Source organism: Sminthopsis crassicaudata, chromosome 4, assembly GCF_048593235.1.
Source record: "Sminthopsis crassicaudata isolate SCR6 chromosome 4, ASM4859323v1, whole genome shotgun sequence".
NCBI classification, from domain to species: Eukaryota; Metazoa; Chordata; class Mammalia; order Dasyuromorphia; family Dasyuridae; genus Sminthopsis; species Sminthopsis crassicaudata.
In genome coordinates this window covers 386,872,622-386,889,578 of record NC_133620.1, presented here as the reverse complement: position 1 = coordinate 386,889,578, position 16,957 = coordinate 386,872,622, and the positions used below count along the sequence as shown (strand labels likewise).

The 16,957-nt window shown below is 36.2% G+C and overlaps 1 protein-coding gene across 1 annotated transcript in view; it reads left to right on the top strand.

Annotated features, from left to right (window-relative positions):
- Nucleotides 1–16,059, top strand: part of GNG4 (G protein subunit gamma 4) — an 87,919-nt gene extending 71,860 nt beyond the window's left edge. Inside the window, exon 4 of the mRNA XM_074262460.1 lies at nucleotides 15,255–16,059. Within this exon, the coding sequence (XP_074118561.1) occupies nucleotides 15,255–15,383 (129 nt within the window). The 3' untranslated portion in view covers nucleotides 15,384–16,059. The remainder of the gene's footprint in view (nucleotides 1–15,254) is intronic.
- The last annotated feature ends 898 nt before the right edge of the window (nucleotides 16,060–16,957 follow it).

Genomic DNA, 16,957 nt, shown 5'->3' with positions numbered 1-16,957 from the left:
TTACAAATAAGAAAAATGAGGTCCACAGAAGCTTAACTTAGTGCCTGTCATATAGTAAACATTTAATAAATATTTTCTGACTATTAACAGAGACCCCATGACTTCCTGATTTCTGGAAGTTATGCCTCCATTACTTCAATCCAGATATATATTAGTTTTTTCTTCACCACATCATTCTATGAATTTATATTGACTTGTAATCCACAATGACCCCCAGAACTTTTTGGCCATTTGCTACTTTAACAATGCCTCCTTTCATCTTGTACTTGTAAAGCTAATTTAATCCAAATATGAGATTTTTACATTTATCCCTGTTGACTTTCATCAACCTTATGACTGTCTAGCTCTTTTTGGATCCTGACTTTGTTATCTAATGTGTTAGTTCTCCTTCTCAGCTTTGTGTCACCCACATGTTCAAAAAACAGGACGAAATGTGACTTTCTCCAAATTGCTTCTTTAAAAAAGTAAACTCTTGGAAAACCATGCTAGTATAGTATGGAGGAAAAAAGAATATCAAGTGGTAGATAATCCAAAGTTACTTAGATTGGTGTCTAGAATATAGCCAGAGATACATTGTTACAGGTACATTATTTTTACTCATCACTGAAATCTCTAGTTGCATCTCCTTGTCTAAATTCAATACAGCTTCATTTATTTGCAGCTTGGAACCCATTATATGATAAGAATACAGATGTACTATATCCATGGAAATAACCTATGGAATGGACATATGTTTGCACAGAATCAAGAACTATGCAGCACATTTAATCTATATTGCATTATTTGCTGTCAAGGGGAAGAGGAAGGGAGAAAAAATTGGAACACAAGGTTTTTCAAAGATGAATGTTGAAAACTATTTTGAAAAATAACTATTATCATTAAAAAATAGCTATGCAGCCCTAAATCCAGAAGGAGCAATGGCAAAGATCTCCTGGTATCTGTGTTCATACTAGATAGCTTGCACTACAAAATTACCTCTGGGCTACTGGGTACTAGTGACCAACAACTTATTCAATGGATTCCATTTCTAAAATGTGGTTTATCTGGGAACAAGATGGGACTCCTACCTATCCTTAATGTATCTGTAACATTCTAGGAATCTTGACTTCAAATCAAGCATATCCCCTTTTCTCTCCAGAGGGAACAGAGATCAAAACAAATCCCACTTTAAATCACTGTAGAAGACAGTTTTCTTCTTCCATATTTACGGTTCCAAAATGGACATGCTCAAGACCTTTATTCTTGCTGCCTAATTCTTTCTAAAGAAAATAAGGCCAAAGAAAATGTCTTTAACGATTCCCAGAGTGTTGCTAGACAAAGCACCGGATTTTCTGAGAAATAGGTGTGGGTCCCTTCCTTTTAGATGCTGAGGATAAATCGAGTGGGTGTCACAGCAAGAATAGTAATTATGTCATCTGTCTTGTCATGGAATGAGACTATGGTAATTGCTGCGTTTTCTCCTGTCATTGAAGCTTATAATTATAGTGCAACTAACAGGATTATGTGCTAACTTGGGCTGTTTTAATCACCTCCTTTACTCATGTAATATAATGGTAAAATTCCACCATTCTTTTAGGGCTGTAGATTCTTTTTGATCTTTTCTATTAAATCTGACAGTTTGCTACCAAGAAGGGGAGGTAGAGGAGCTCCATGCAATCAATAATATTAGATCTTGAGTAAATTGTACTTTAGACTTAAGACAGAAAAGAAGAGGAGAAGGTTGTTCTTAATTTTCCAATCAAAATAAGGAATTCTCTTTTAGAAGGCTGATTATCATCCAATGTTTCACATTTGTTCAGAGAGATTCAGAAGCATCTACAGTGTGTTTTATTTGCCAAAAGGAAGTCTTCAAACATTGGTGAACTCAACCTGGAGTTGAGCTTTACAAATCTTATGCCACAAATTGAGAAATTTGATGAATTGCTCCGGAGAGTTAGTAATATATGGAAATGCACTAGACTTGATTCTGCCATTGACATTATATGGCCCTAGGTAAGCCACTTAATCTCTCTGGGTCTCAGTTTCCTCATTTGTGAAATGGGGACAATAGTAACCCTAGTTTTCAGCATAATAAGATAATGTATGTCAAGTTCTTTGCAAACTTTGAAACACTATAAAAATATTAGCTGATTGCTAGCAACAGAATAGATTAGTGAAAAGAACATTGGTCCCAAGTCTCCTACTCTTCAGCTTACCAGCTGTGGTAGTATTGGGTCAGCCATTTATATTTTCTTTCTGGGTCTCAGTTTTCTCTGGTGATATTGGGTTAGACATTTATTATTTTTTTTCTGGATTTCAGTTTTCTCTGTGGTAATATTGGGCCAGGTTTTTATACTTTTTTCTGGACCTCAATTTTCTCATTTCTGAAATAAAGATAGAGAAAATGCCCTTGTATTCTTCATATGCTTGTTGTTTGCTTAAAGCAAGATAATATATGTGTGAAAATGTACATGCAAAGAGCTGCCTGAATATAAAGCATTACTATATATGGGATTCATGGAAGAAGATTTGAGCCTTGTTGCTCATTGTGTATTTAGATGGTTTTTCCATGTCTATATGTGAATATTAAGTGGCCAGTCATAGTGAATAGGTGACTGTTCTTAGAACTGAAAAGACCTGGGTTCAAGTTTTATTTTTAATAACTGGGAAACAGTGGTCAATTTATGTAAAGTTTAACAGGCCCAGGCAACTTTGCATAGACTGTAAGATCAGGTGAGTTGCTAATCCACACTGGTAGAGAGTTTCCACACCAAGAAATTCCCCACGCTAGTAAAATCAACTTGTGAAATAAGCTTAATAAGCCTGGATTCTAGCATCCTCCTTGAAAAGTGAATATTATAATATTTATTATTTATAAATATTCATAAAAATCAAATTTTATATATTAAATGTTAATTGAAATATATTTATTTTAATTTATATTTATAAAGATCAAATTGCTTTACAACAAGCTCCAGAAGACTGTCCAAAAGTCTTTGGTTTTACTGGAATAAATAGGAATTAACTCTTGCTTGTAATAAGTGGGACTTCAATTAAGGTGTAGAACTCCTTTGCTGATACAGACATTTTATTGTAATCTAGCCTGCACAGTATGTACTAAATGGAGGTGCCATTAAAGGGGCACCCAGCATAGCACAAATTCTAAAATAATGCTGAGTGTACTTAGGAAAATTAATATTGCATGGAACCAAACCAGCTTCATGCATTTGGTCTTAAGCTGGGCACTTATTGCTTGGCAATATCATCTAGCCCATTGTGTATTACATGCCACTGTCCAGGTGCACAAAGAAGGTTCAGCAATTTGTTGGGTTTTAGTTTGCAGTTAAATAATTCCTGTAAATTAAGCTACTCCCCTCTTCAACTGCCCAAGGTCCCTCCAAGACACATCACATCATCCTGGCTTCCAATCCTAGTCATTGGTCTTCAAAAGCAAAGGAAAAATAACAATCCTAATCACACCATCACCAGTTAGGTTCAATATGTTTGCCACTAATTCTCATCTCTATTCACATCAGCCTACAAATCATCCCCATGTGGATGGGGCACTAGTCTCTCAAACTCAATTTGTCCAAAATCAAGCTTGATATCTTTCCCCAAAACCACTTTTTTTGTTGGTTTGTTTTTCCCCAATGACATCCAGTATTCGTGTTCAAAATTTCATATTGGCTCAGACTCTTCCTTCTCCCTCACTTCTCTTGACATATTACCAAGTTACCAAGTTCTGGCAATTCTACCTCTACTGCATCTCTTACATCTATTTTCTGTTTATTCTAGCTGCCAGCATGCTAATACACGGCTTCATTGCCATCCACTTATTTCTTTGAAATAACTTTCACAACAGCTCATTGAAGATAAAAGGAACAGAAACCTAAGTCAGGAATGTCTCTCTTCAAGTCCCAGTTATAAGACAAAGTGACTGGGATGACCTGGAAGTCACTCAACATTTCAATGTTTGAGACAACCTTCTACTGTCAAAAAAGGTACTGATCTTGCCTCGTCGATATAGAAATATGGATGGAATCAGATCCAGTTTAAAAAAAAATTCCACAAGTGTGCTTGTCAGTTTAATACTGGCTTGCCAAAAAAAATTATTTTAAAGTATGTAGAGCACACTTTTTTTTAGGGCAAGAAGAAAATCAGGGTTAAGTGGCTTGCCCAAGGTCACAATCTAGTAAGTGTCTGAGACTGGATTTGAACTCAGATCTCCTGATTCCAGTTCCACATGCTTAGAGGAAGCTGTTGAATCAAAGTGATCTTCTAGTCTAGCTGAAAGATTTATCTGCTATACCAGTTTGACTCTAAGTCCCTTACTATATATTATTTAATATCATATTTCAATATCATATCCTTTTACTAAACTGTAATCTCCCGAGGGCAGTTTTTTCCTAAATATTCAATGTCAGAGCTCTGCATTTAGAGCAAAATAAATATTTGTTCAATAACTGAACTTCAGCTCTAACATCTTTAAAAGTAAAATAAGTTGGTTATTTTCTTGAAAAATACAAATCTAGGGGCAGCTAGGTGGCACAGTGGATAGAGCACCAACCTTGAATTCAGGAGGACCTGAATTCAAATCTGATCTCAGACACTTAACACTTCCTAGCTGTGTGACCCTGGGCAAGTCACTTAACCCCAGCCTCAGGAAAAAAAGAAAAAAGAAAAATACAAATCTATGACACTGTGTCTGGGACACAAATCTATCACCTTTTAGAAGGTGATAGAAAAGTTCTTAGATTCATCCCATTTAGAGTCAAGGCTGAAAAATATATTAATGGCTTACTTGTGATGATAAATATTAATACTTGATTTTTAAAAAAACTGATTATTTTCCCCTTACTCCATTTTTCAATAAATTCCAGTGGCTCCCTATGAATTTCAGGATCAAATATAAAAATCCTGTTTGGTTTTTAAAGCCCTTCATATCCTGCCCCTTCTCCCTCCCCCTTTCTTGTCCCCTTACACCTTGTAGCTCTCCATGTATTTGGCAATCTAGTGATACTGGTCTCTTAAGTACTCCTCATGTACAACACTCCATTTCCCAAATTCTGAATCCTAACATTTTCACTAGCTTCCCCCCACCATCTGCTAGAAACATTTCCCCGTTTTCCTCAATCTTAATTCCTTCCCTTTTACTCTCCCCAATTTATCATATGGTTGTTGTCCTTTGTAATCAAAGACCTAAGTGACATCACTATGTTGGGATCAAGGTACAATGTGTTTGTGATTAATTAGACTGCTACAAGCTCAGAAGGCTATACCACTGAGCAGGCACAAATAGTAAATCTTTGGAGTGAAGGTGTCTCTAATTTTATGCCTTTCTTTTGAGCTGCTTTACTTCAAAAATATACACAGGACATAGCTTCAAGAGGCAAGGTTCGCTACAGATTTTATGGGGCCTTTATAGAATGACATAATGAAATAGTGCAGTAGAGTTCCTGGCACATAGCGGCCTCTTTATAAATACTAGTTGACTGCCTTCCTTATACTGGAATATGAAGTCAGAAAATAAATCATATACTAGAAAGTGATGCAGGATCCAACTCAGGTTGAATATACATTGGAATATTTTTGTAGTCCAAGAAAAGAAGAGTAAAGTATTGTGATAGGTCATAGTAGTGATGTATTTATATTTGAAATCAGGTATAAATTAAGGTGAGACCTGGATCCATCTATCATCAATTTATAGTTTCCATTAGGTATCTACTACATGCAAGTCATTAAGTACAAAGACAATAATGAAAAAGTTGGGATTTTTTCCCCCTCAAGAAATTTGTATTATATCAGGGATCTTTCACAGATACATAAGCTAGTGGATAGAGAACCTTCCCTGGAATCAGGAATTTAAACCCGGTCTCAGACATTTAACACTTTACTACTAGCTGTGTAACCTTGGGCAAGTCACTTAACCTCAATTGCCTCACCAAAAAAGCAAAGCAAAACAAAACAAAATATAGATACATAAGAGTTTAGGCTGGGAGAGATGGTAAGGAAAAGCTTCACAGTGAAAGAAACAATTGACCTTAGCCATGAAGAGGACTAAGGATTCTAAGAGGCAGGTGAGGATGAAGCACAGTTATGGCATGAAGCACATTATCTCCATGGCATGGGGAAGAGCAGGAACAATAAGAAGCATAGTTTGGCTAGATTGTAGATTGCAAAAAAGAGAATAATATCTAAGTCTAGAATTAAATTCCAACCAGAGAGGTTTATATTTAATCCTAGAGGTCATAGGGAATGACTGGAGTTTATTGAGAAGAAAAGTGACTTGGTCAGACCTGAATAAGGAAAATAATTTTGACCACTGTATAGGTGATAAATTGGAATGGAGAGAATGTATAGACAATAGATTGGAATAAGAAGAAATCTGAGGCAGAAAATCCAATTAGATAGATATGTAATATTATAGTCAAAGGTTGATGAGTACCTGGATAAGGCAGAGAGTTATGGGTTTGGGAGAAGTAGAAACATATAAAGAATTAAGAATAACTCTGTAATGCAAGCCTGTATGGTTTGTAAACAAATATGATGCTTCCTTCAGAAGAAACAGCGATATTAGAAAAAAAAGGTATATGTTTGGCATATATTAAGTTTAAGAGGCATGTGGGACATCCAGCTGGAAATATCCAAAAAGTATTTGCTGATGCAGAATTGAAGCTTCAGAAATTATCCAGATGAGCAAAAGTTAATATGAAAGGAGGAAGATGGGTAATCAATTTCAGGACAGCAGCAAAATAAACAATTTCTAAGCTCAGGTCAGACTGCCTTTTATCTGTATTGGTCTGAACCAGAATAGAGAGAATATAAACAGTGACTATGAAAAAATATACACAGGACATAGCTTCAAGGGGCAAAAATTGCCCCTTGAAGATTTTTAGGGACTTTTATAGTGACATAATGAAATGTCTCTATAAAAAAGAGTTCTCTCTCTCTAGAATCAGTCCTCTTTCTACTGCACTGTCCCATCTTTGATATTACCTGTGGGATCTTGGACAAGTCATCTGTAAAATGATGGGGAGGATGAAGTAGTAAATTAAAAAAACCAGCCTGTAATGTTCCTTCCAGCTCTAGATCCCAGGATGCCTGTAGTGCTGTAGAACAGAGGTATCTATGGCATCCTACCTCTCTGTAGATTACAAGGGGAGATGGGGGAAAGATTTTATTCTGTAATATATTTCCTAGGATGAGAAATACAGCTGAAAGAATTTAGGAAACAAGTCCAAAGAAGATGAATGATTTGGCCAGAATCACATAGGAGGTATTTGAACCCAGCTCTTTCTGGCTCCAATTCCAGTGTCCTATTTAGCTTACCATGTTGTCTGAGTTCTCATATGCAATGTCCACTGTAGTGGAAAAAATGTATAGACAATAGCTTGGAGTGGGGAGAAATATGAGGAAGGAAATTCAATTAGGTAGCTATTCAATATTACAGGCAAAGGGTAATGAACACTTGGATAATGTAGAAATATAAATAGATAAAGAATTAAGGATAACACTATAATGTAAACTGGTGTGTTTGCAAATAAAAATGGCAGAAACAGGGATATTAGAAAGAGGGGTGGGTCCCATTCTCCAGCTTCATTAGTCCCCAAGGCTCCCTCTCAAGGGATCTGTGATGACTTCATCAACACTACTCTTGTCCCCCCAATCCCCATGCCCTTTTGATTTTAAGGGAAATTCACTTCTACACCAGGCATGGGTAAAAATGCAGTGGCGAGGAATGTGACCTAGAGACTCTGTAGCTGACATATTCACCTGGCCAAGTTCAAGTCCTAAAGACAAAGCTTAGGGTAGGTCCACGTGACTTAATAATTGTTTTGATGAAGATGTGACTAGTGACCTGTTTCCCTGCATGCTGTCATAGAAAGAATACTGAATGAGGAATCAAGACATATGGTTTCTAGTGCTAGCTTTTCCTCAAACTAACTGTGTGACTTTATCATGGATAAATTGATTAATCACTCTGTGGCTCAATTTCTCTTTCTGTAAAATAAGATGGTTATTTATACTAGCCCCTTTCTAATTTTAAAATTATCAGAAGCTTTTTGGAAAAAGAAAACTCACATCATAAAGGTGCATAATTCAGCCAAAAAAAAAATCCCCACCTTGGCCATAACTGAAAATGCACATCTCTTTCTCTGCATTTCAAATCCTTCTTTACAGCAGAGATTGGATGGTATGTTTCCTCTACTTTTGAAATCATGTTTTATCATTGCATTGATTAGAATTCTAAAGCTTTTCAGAGTGTTTTTTTTTCCTATAATGCAATTGGAAGGATTATTCTCCTTGCTCTGCATCACTTCCCAGAGGTTTTCCCAATTTTCTCTGAAACTAACCACTTACGGCACAATAATATTCTATTACATTCATATGCCATAATTTGTTTAGTCACTCCCCAATAGGATACCTTAGTTTCCAATTTTTGAAAAATAAAAAACCTGCCACAAATAATATTTATACATATATAAGTCCTTTCCTTCTTTCTTTGATCTCCTTGAGGTATGTTTCATAGTAGTATAACTGGATCAAAGCACAGACAGAGTTTAATAAATTCCGGGGCATAGCTACAAACTGTTTTCTGGAATACCTGGATCAATTTATAGTTACACCAACAATGCATTAGTGTACCTTTCCTCCCCCCAGCTCTTCTAACATCTGTCATTTTCCTCTTCTGTCATCTTTGGCAGTCTGATGAGTATGAGATAATATCTTAAAACTGATTTAATTTGCTTTCCTCTGTTAGTAATTTAGAGCATTTTTCAAATGATTGTTGATAGCCTGTATTGCCTCCTTTGAAAAATACCTGTTTATATCTTTAAATCTATGGTTCTAATTAAAACACTTACAGAGGGAACTCTGGAATACATCTTTTCCACAATTACTTGCATGAATTTAATCATGAAGAGGATTTTGTCCTGGAATAAAAATCAGAAATAGAATTACTATAAATTTTGGAAGATGAACAAATTAAAAATGGGATATCCTAGGAACCTTTAGAAAATAAGCAGATATTCTTTCTTTGTGGCATTTGTATCAATTTGAAGATTTGGACACAAAAATATACTAAAAAGATTTCATTTGACTGCTATATACTTATCTCTGCCTGTAAGCCTCTAATAAGCACTTACAGGCAGAACAATCTAATTGGCAGGATGGGTTAATGTTCAAGCCATTCATTTGCCAAACACGTTTCATTTCACAGACAGCAAGTGAAATGAAGTTGATCTCCTCCTCCTATGTCTTAGTGATTGTTGGCCCATGGCCTAACCTCCTGCTACCTGGCTGTTCCTGGGGAAGGGGAAGGGAATGGCATAGACTTTCAGTGGGAATTCTATTGTGCTGTACAATTGAGGCATGCCAGAAAGAGTGAGAGAGGTGGAGGGGAAATTTACAGCATGGAACACTAGTCTCTGTTACCTAGTTATTAGTCCTTCTCTTTTGTAAGCTTTCATAATCTTCAATTGATATAAGGCAAGTCCCCTGGTAAGTTCTTTCTTTCTTTAGAAAGGAACATAGGGACCCTTTCGCATTAGGACTTGGTGATTTCAGCTTGTGGTATTTTTTTTAAACATTCTATTGGTAAAGATAAATTTCCTAGGTATGTTGGTATTCAGAGTGGATTTTATGGCACCAACAATAAACTGGGGAAGCCAGTTTGGCCACCCTATGCCCCTAGAATGACTGGTTTATGAGAAAAACCTCGTCTCCCCCAACATATACACTAAAGTAACTCTTCCAAACTCAGGACAAATCCTTTTTTCCAATATTCATGATTGGTATTTTCACTAGGTGCTAGGTATCTGTTGATACATTTGGAAAAACAAAGAAACAAACAAAAAAGTCTCTAGCTGCCTTTGACTTGCTGAATATAAAACAGTACTACTTCTAACTTAAATACATAACAACGATAGCTAACATTTGTAAGGGTTTTGAGGTTTGCAAAGCATTTTACTATGTTAGATTTTTTGATCTAACACCCTGTGAGATAGTTATTGTTATCCCTCTTTTTCAGGTAGAAAACTGAGGGAGACTGTTAGGGTTACTTACCTAAGTTGCTTAGGGTTACATAGTACATATCTGCATTTATATGTGAACTTAGGTATTTCTGAGTGGACCCACATTCTGTCCATTAGACTACTAGCTACTTCTTTGTATATGTGAATAGTTAAATACATATGTATACATACACATACATGCATATGTACATGCAGAGAATACTAAAGCTGGAATCCAGATCAGGGGCACAGAATCTTAGGGTCAGAAGGGGCCTCAGAAGTCAAATCAAGCCATGCCTAAAAAGTAATCCTTCAAGGTTGAAATGAGTTCATGATTTAGACATAAAGGGTATTACTATCCGCAAATTAGGAGAACATGGATAGTCTATCAGTTAGATCTCGGAGAAGAAAGGAATTTATGGCCAAAGAAGAACTAGCAAACATTTATAAAATACAAAAAAGATAATTTTGATTACGTTAACTTAAAAGATTTTTGTAGAAACAAAATCAATGCAGCCAAGATTAGAAGGGAAGCAGAAAATTGGCGGGGGGGGGGGGAGGGGATGGGGAAGGGAGAGAAATTTTATATCCAAGGACTCTGATAAAGGCCTCATTTCTAAAATATAGAGAGAATTGACTCAAATTTATAAAAATGCAAGCCATTATCCAGTTGATAAGTGGTAAAAGTATCTGATCAATTTTCAGATGAAGAAATTAAGGTTGTTTCTAATCATATTTAAAAATGCTGTAAATCACTGTTTATTAGGGAAATGCAAATTAAGACAACTCTGAGTACCACTATACATCTTGAAGATAGGTTAAGATGACAGGAAAAGATAATGATAAATGTTGGAGGGGATGTGGGAAAACTGGGATATTAATACACTGTTGGTGGAATTGTGAACTGATCCAACCATTCTGGAGAGCAATTTGAAGCTATGGTCAAAAAGTTATCAAATTGTGCATACCCTTTGATCCAGCTGTATCCCTACTGATCTTTATTCCAAAGAGATCATAAAAAAGGGAAAACATGTGCAAAAATGTTTATGAAAATACTGTGTTGTGATCCATATTCAGTTCCCATAATCTTTTTTCTGAATGCGGATGGCTCTATCACAAATCTATTGAATTAGCCTGAATCATCTCATTGTTGAAAAGAGCCAAGTCTATCACAGTTGATCATCACATAATCTTGTTATTGCTGTGTACAATGTTCTCTTGGTTCTGCTCATTTCACTCACCATAAGTTCATGTAAGTCTCTTCAGGCCTCTCTGTATTCATCCTGCTTAGCATCAGTTCATGTAAGTCTCTCCAGGCCTCTCTGAAACCATCCTGGTGGTCATTTCTTACAGAATAATAATATTCCATAACATTCATATACCACAATTTATTCAGCCATTCTCCAACTGAGGGGCATCCACTCAATTTTCACTTTCTGACCACTATAAAAAAAGGGCTGCCATAAACATTCTATGCCTGCTCAGCCCAAAGGCCAAAAGTCAGAAAATAGAAAGTAATGTTTGTTTGACTCTATCATAGAATAAAGGAAAAGAGAGATATAAAAGAGAGGTCACCATCAGATTGTGAAGGACTTTATATTCAAAGTAGAGGAGTTTATCTTAAAGCTTCTTAAGTAAGGAAAAGACATATTCAATTCTATGCTTTAGAAATAGTACCTTGGATCACAACATAGCCTTTTCATTCTTTTTGTTGTTGTTTGCTTGCACTTTGTTTGCTTTCTCAGTTTTTTCCTTCTTGATCCGATTTTTCTTGTGCATCAAGATAACTATATAAATATGTAAACATATATTGGATTTAACATATATTTTAATATATTTAACATGTATTGGACTACTTGCCATCAAGAGAGGAGGGTAGGGAGAAGGAGGGGAAAATTTGGGACAGAAAGTTTTACAAGAGTCAGTGTTGAAAAATTACCCATGCATATGTTTTGTAAATAAAAAGTGTTAATTAAAAAAAAAAAGAAATAGTACCTTGGCAACTGTACAGAAGATGATTTAAAGAGTAGGTAGACTAGGATAGAGAGATGAATTAGAAGATTACACTAATACTAAAAAAAAATATGGAAGCAGAACCAGTAATGTTTGGTATTTGATCATGGCTTTTACAATGTAATTTTTAACCATTTTTTTACTAATAATCATAATCATAATCATTTCCTTTAGAATGATCAAGGATGAGTGAGATGGTAAACTTGATTGGAAGGATGGTGGTACAATTGGCAGATGGAGGGAAACTAGGAAGAGAAAAAGATTTCAGGAGAAAAATAAAGTTTTGTGCTAATCATTTTAAGTTTGAGATTCCTGTGAGATACCCAGGAAAATGTTGTGCCAAGATATATAGAGACAAGTTGAGAAATATTAATTTTAATTGGAGAATTTATTAAAGTAAACTGCCCCACGGGATTTACATCCAAAGTGCATGGTGATGAACAAAAGGATATAGTGCTTTTTATATAGTTTGACAAAAACCAGCAAACAGGTTAACTTGATTCCTTATTGGACATATTTACAAATATTTGTTAAGGGAATATGTAAAAGACAGGGGCGAAGTCTTGCATGAGATTTCCACGACTAATGTTATGCAGGAAAGGAGACAAGGGTGCATGCAAAAGGGGTTTGGTATTGCTGGATCATTTTAAATTCTCAAACCCAATTTTCCTGGGGAGTTGGGGCTATGACGGTAACATAAAGAGATCTAAGAGCAGTGGATGATGCAAGCATGTCTTTGAAGAGAGAGGTAATGGTTGGGTATATAGCCTGCACAGAATAAGACATGGAATCCAAAGTGGCTGATGAGATAAACAATACAATAATATTCTATAACATTCATATACCACAATTTATTCAGCCATTCTCCAACTGATGGGCATCCATTCATTTTCCACTTTCTGGCCACTACAAAAAGGGCTGCCACAAACATTCTTGCACATACAGGTCCCTTTCCCTTCTTTAAGATCTCTTTGGGATATAAGCCCAGTAAAAACATTGCTGGGTCAAAGGGTATGCACAGTTTGATAACTTTTTGTGCTCAAAGTTATTCTTTTAAAAAATATCAGTTACTGTTTACAACCTTCTCTTGGTTCTGCATTCCTTCATCCTTTCATGTAAATCTATCTGTCTTTTTCATAGATCACTGAGCTCATCATTTCTTATAGCACAGTAGTATCCCATCGCAATCATATATCACAATTTGTTCAGTCATTCTCCAATTGCAGGCATCCCTGAAATTTAGCTTTCTTATTTATCATATATAAATACCTACTTGTCACTTGACCTCCTTCCAAATGGCTAGTTTCTTCTTACACTGTTTCTGACTTCAATACCATATAACTACACTGGTCACTTCATTCTCCTCTCCCTTTTGTATGTTGTCTTTTCCCATTAGAATATACCATAGATTATTCCCATAAGAGAGTCCCAATAGAATAGTAGTCATTGTCAATTGTCCTGGAAGAGGAACAAAATGACATCACAATGTCGGGGTCAAAGTATTGTGTCTGACTGTGGTTGATCAGAACAATATGAGCTCAGAAAGCTCTACCCCATGTCAGACACAAATAGCCCATTTGAAAAATTGGGGAAGATTCTCTAAATTTGCACATCTCCCGTTTCTTTTGAGCTGTTACAATTCTGCTTTGCTTATAGAGCACAGCATCTTCTTTGATGGGGGTGCACCATGCTAGGCAGTCTTGTACCAATGTCTTCCATGTCTCACAATCAATTAACAGAGTTCTTCAGAGATACTTTAAGAGTGTCTTTGTATCACTTCTTCTGACCTCCATGTGAATGCTTGCCTTGTGTAAGCTCTCCATAAAATAGTCTTTTAGCCAAATATATATTTGCACTCAAATAATGTAACTTGTTCATCAGAGTTGCACTCTCTGCAGGAGAGTTTGGATGCTTAGCAGTTCAGCTCAAGAGAGGATCCCAATGTGGCTCTTTTTAACAGTGATTCAGGCCAATTCCAACGGTCTTGTGATGGAAAGAGCATCTGCACCAGAGAGAGAGATGTGGAAACTGATTGTGAATCACAACATAGTATTTTCATTTTTGTATTGTTTTTTGTTTGAATTTGTTTTCTTTAACATTTCCCCCTTTTGATCATATTTTTCTTGTGCAGCAAGATAATTGTGGAAAATGTATAGAAGAATTGCACATGTTTAACGTATATTGGATTATTTGCTCTTTGGGAGAGGAGGTGAAGGGAAGAAGAGAGGAAAAATTTGGAACCAAGGTTTTGCAAGGATAAATGCTGAAAACTATGCATGTTTTGAAAATAAAAAGCTTTATTTAAAAGAGAGAGAGAGAGAAAGAGAGAGAGAGAGAGAGAGAGAGAGAGAGAGAGAGAGAGAGAGAGAGAACCTCAGTGTCAAGTACCTAAGCTTGCCAAGTGATTTCAGAATCTCCCTAAGACAATGCAAATAGAAGCAGTTCAATTTTCTGGCATGGTGCTGCTATATGTCTGTGAAACCTGGACAAACTGAGTAGATTCCCATTAGAATTTAAGCTCCTGAAGGGTAAAACTGGCTTTCTTTTTGCCTTTATTTGTATATGCAACACTTAACACAGAAAATTACAGTTAAGAATCATTAACTTAGCAAAGCTTATTACCTTGCCTAGATGAGTACCCAAACAGTTTCAGTGCTTACCTCACAGGGCTGTGTGTGAGAGAAACATTTTACAGCTATAAAATCACTATAGAAATGTAAATTATCATTAGATTTTTTTAAGCTTCTTATTTCCAAAACACATGCATGAATAATTTTTCAACATTGACCCTTGCAAAATCTTGTGTTCCAAATTTCCCCCTTATCCCCATGCCTCTCCTAGATGGCAAGTAATCCAAAATATGTTAAACATGTTAAAATATGTTAAATCTATATGCATACATATTTATACAATTACTGTACTGCACAAAAAAAAATCAGATCAAAAAGGAAAAAATGAGAAAGAAAACAAAATGCAATGAACAACAACAAAAAGAGTGAAAATACTATATATTGTGATCCACCCTCAGTTCCCACAGTCCTCTCTCTGGGTATAGATGATTCTCTCCATCCCAAGATCATTGGAACTGGTCTGAATCATCTCATTGTGGAGGAAAGCCACGTCCATCAGAATTGAACTTCGTATAATCTTGTTGCCGCTATGTACAATGATCTCCTGGTTCTGCTCATTTCACTTCTCATCAGAGTGAACTAGTTCTAACAAATATTTTTCATCTTGTTTTCCATGCAGGTCTCCAAGGCTGCAGCAGACCTCCTGGCGTACTGTGACGCCCACATCCGAGAAGACCCCCTTATTATACCAGTGCCTGCATCAGAAAACCCCTTCAGAGAGAAAAAGTTCTTTTGTACCATTCTCTGAGTCCATTTGTAATGCAAGCGTCCCCTTTTCTGTCTGTGAAAGCCTCCCATAGAAATTATGCATGCCTTTAGCATTAGAGAATAATAGAGAATATGACTCTTCCTGCTGCCTAAATAAAAATGGCCGGGGTGCTGTGCTTTTTAAATTTACTTATTAAAAAGCAGTGTACCTTTTTACAGCAAATGATACATGTGCCAAGTAGAATTAAACATGGGGTTAGGGTTGGGGTTTTTTTTAATCATTATAAATCCCAAAATGTAAATGCATTAAGTTAATTCATTTCAGTGAATATATTAATTGGGATGAGCACTGTTTTTTCATGGAGGAAGGAAAATTGCAGCCAATAATCATTAAAGTATCCAATTAAAGACCTTTTGACCAATTATAACCATTATTATATCCTTTCCTGGAGAGATACTAAGTCCTAGCTAATCTAGAGCATCTCTATTTCCTACTTTCCCTCCTCCTCTTTAAGAGAGAAGAGAAATGAGGATTGGCTTGTTCTTCCTCATTTGCACCCTAGGGAGGCTCCATGCCTTCCTGCAGTTACACACCCTATGTGGAGCGACCTTTGTCTTTCCTGTAGCACTGCCTGCTGTTAGTTGTTCTGTAAATGCCCCTTCTGCAACTGTGGAATGTTGAGTGAACACTATAGTAAATTTGCCTATAAATCCAAGCTGTGATTCTGCTGTTTTTATTTTGAATCGACCTAATTACCCAGAGTTCTTTTTTCCTCAACACAGACATGCAAGAGGTATACAGGAAGCTAAGGACACCATAGTTCATCCCCATCTATTACTCTGCCTCCTACTCTAGTCTATTGAGAGTGATGTTTTTGCAGATCCAAAGGTCAGGTATAATGGATGATCAGCATTTATCAAATGTCCACTATAGGCAAGCACTATACAAGAAGGTATGGCCCAGGCTGCCCTTGAAGAGATCATAATCTAGTTGAAGAAAACAGGCTTGAAAAATATACCAAGAGTAGGTGCTAAATAAATGTTTATTGACTGACAAATTTAATAGTCTACAATGAAACAGTCACTTACCTTGCCACCTTCCCACCACTAATGTTGGGAAGGGATCCCAAAAGTCTGGGGGTCATAGACCAGTGTCATGAGGTGTCTCAAAAGAATTTACAGGCTTGAACCCATATCCCAGTCAAGGGGCCAAAATTTGTTATAATCATAACACCAATTAAAACAGGCTAAAATCCAAAGAATTTAGCAAAGAACTGCAACAAGGAGATACATTTATCTAGTCCTTCATGTTATCATTATGCTAATTTTATGGCCTAGAGGTAGAACTGAGGAATGGTCTCAGAATTTGGTTATCACTGACCAGCAGACCTAGGATTATTCTAAAGCAAGAAGACTTTAGAGTCATTGACAGACAAGATTGTCAGAACTGTAGTATTCTAAGGTTAGAGAGTCTCAGGATCACTAATATATCTTCCCTAAAGTCTAAAGGACTTCCTAGGCCAGAGAACTTTTATAATCATTGACTGAACAATGGCATTCTTAGATCAGAGGCTCTCAGGATCATAGATTCCAAAGCTAGAAGATTTAGAATCA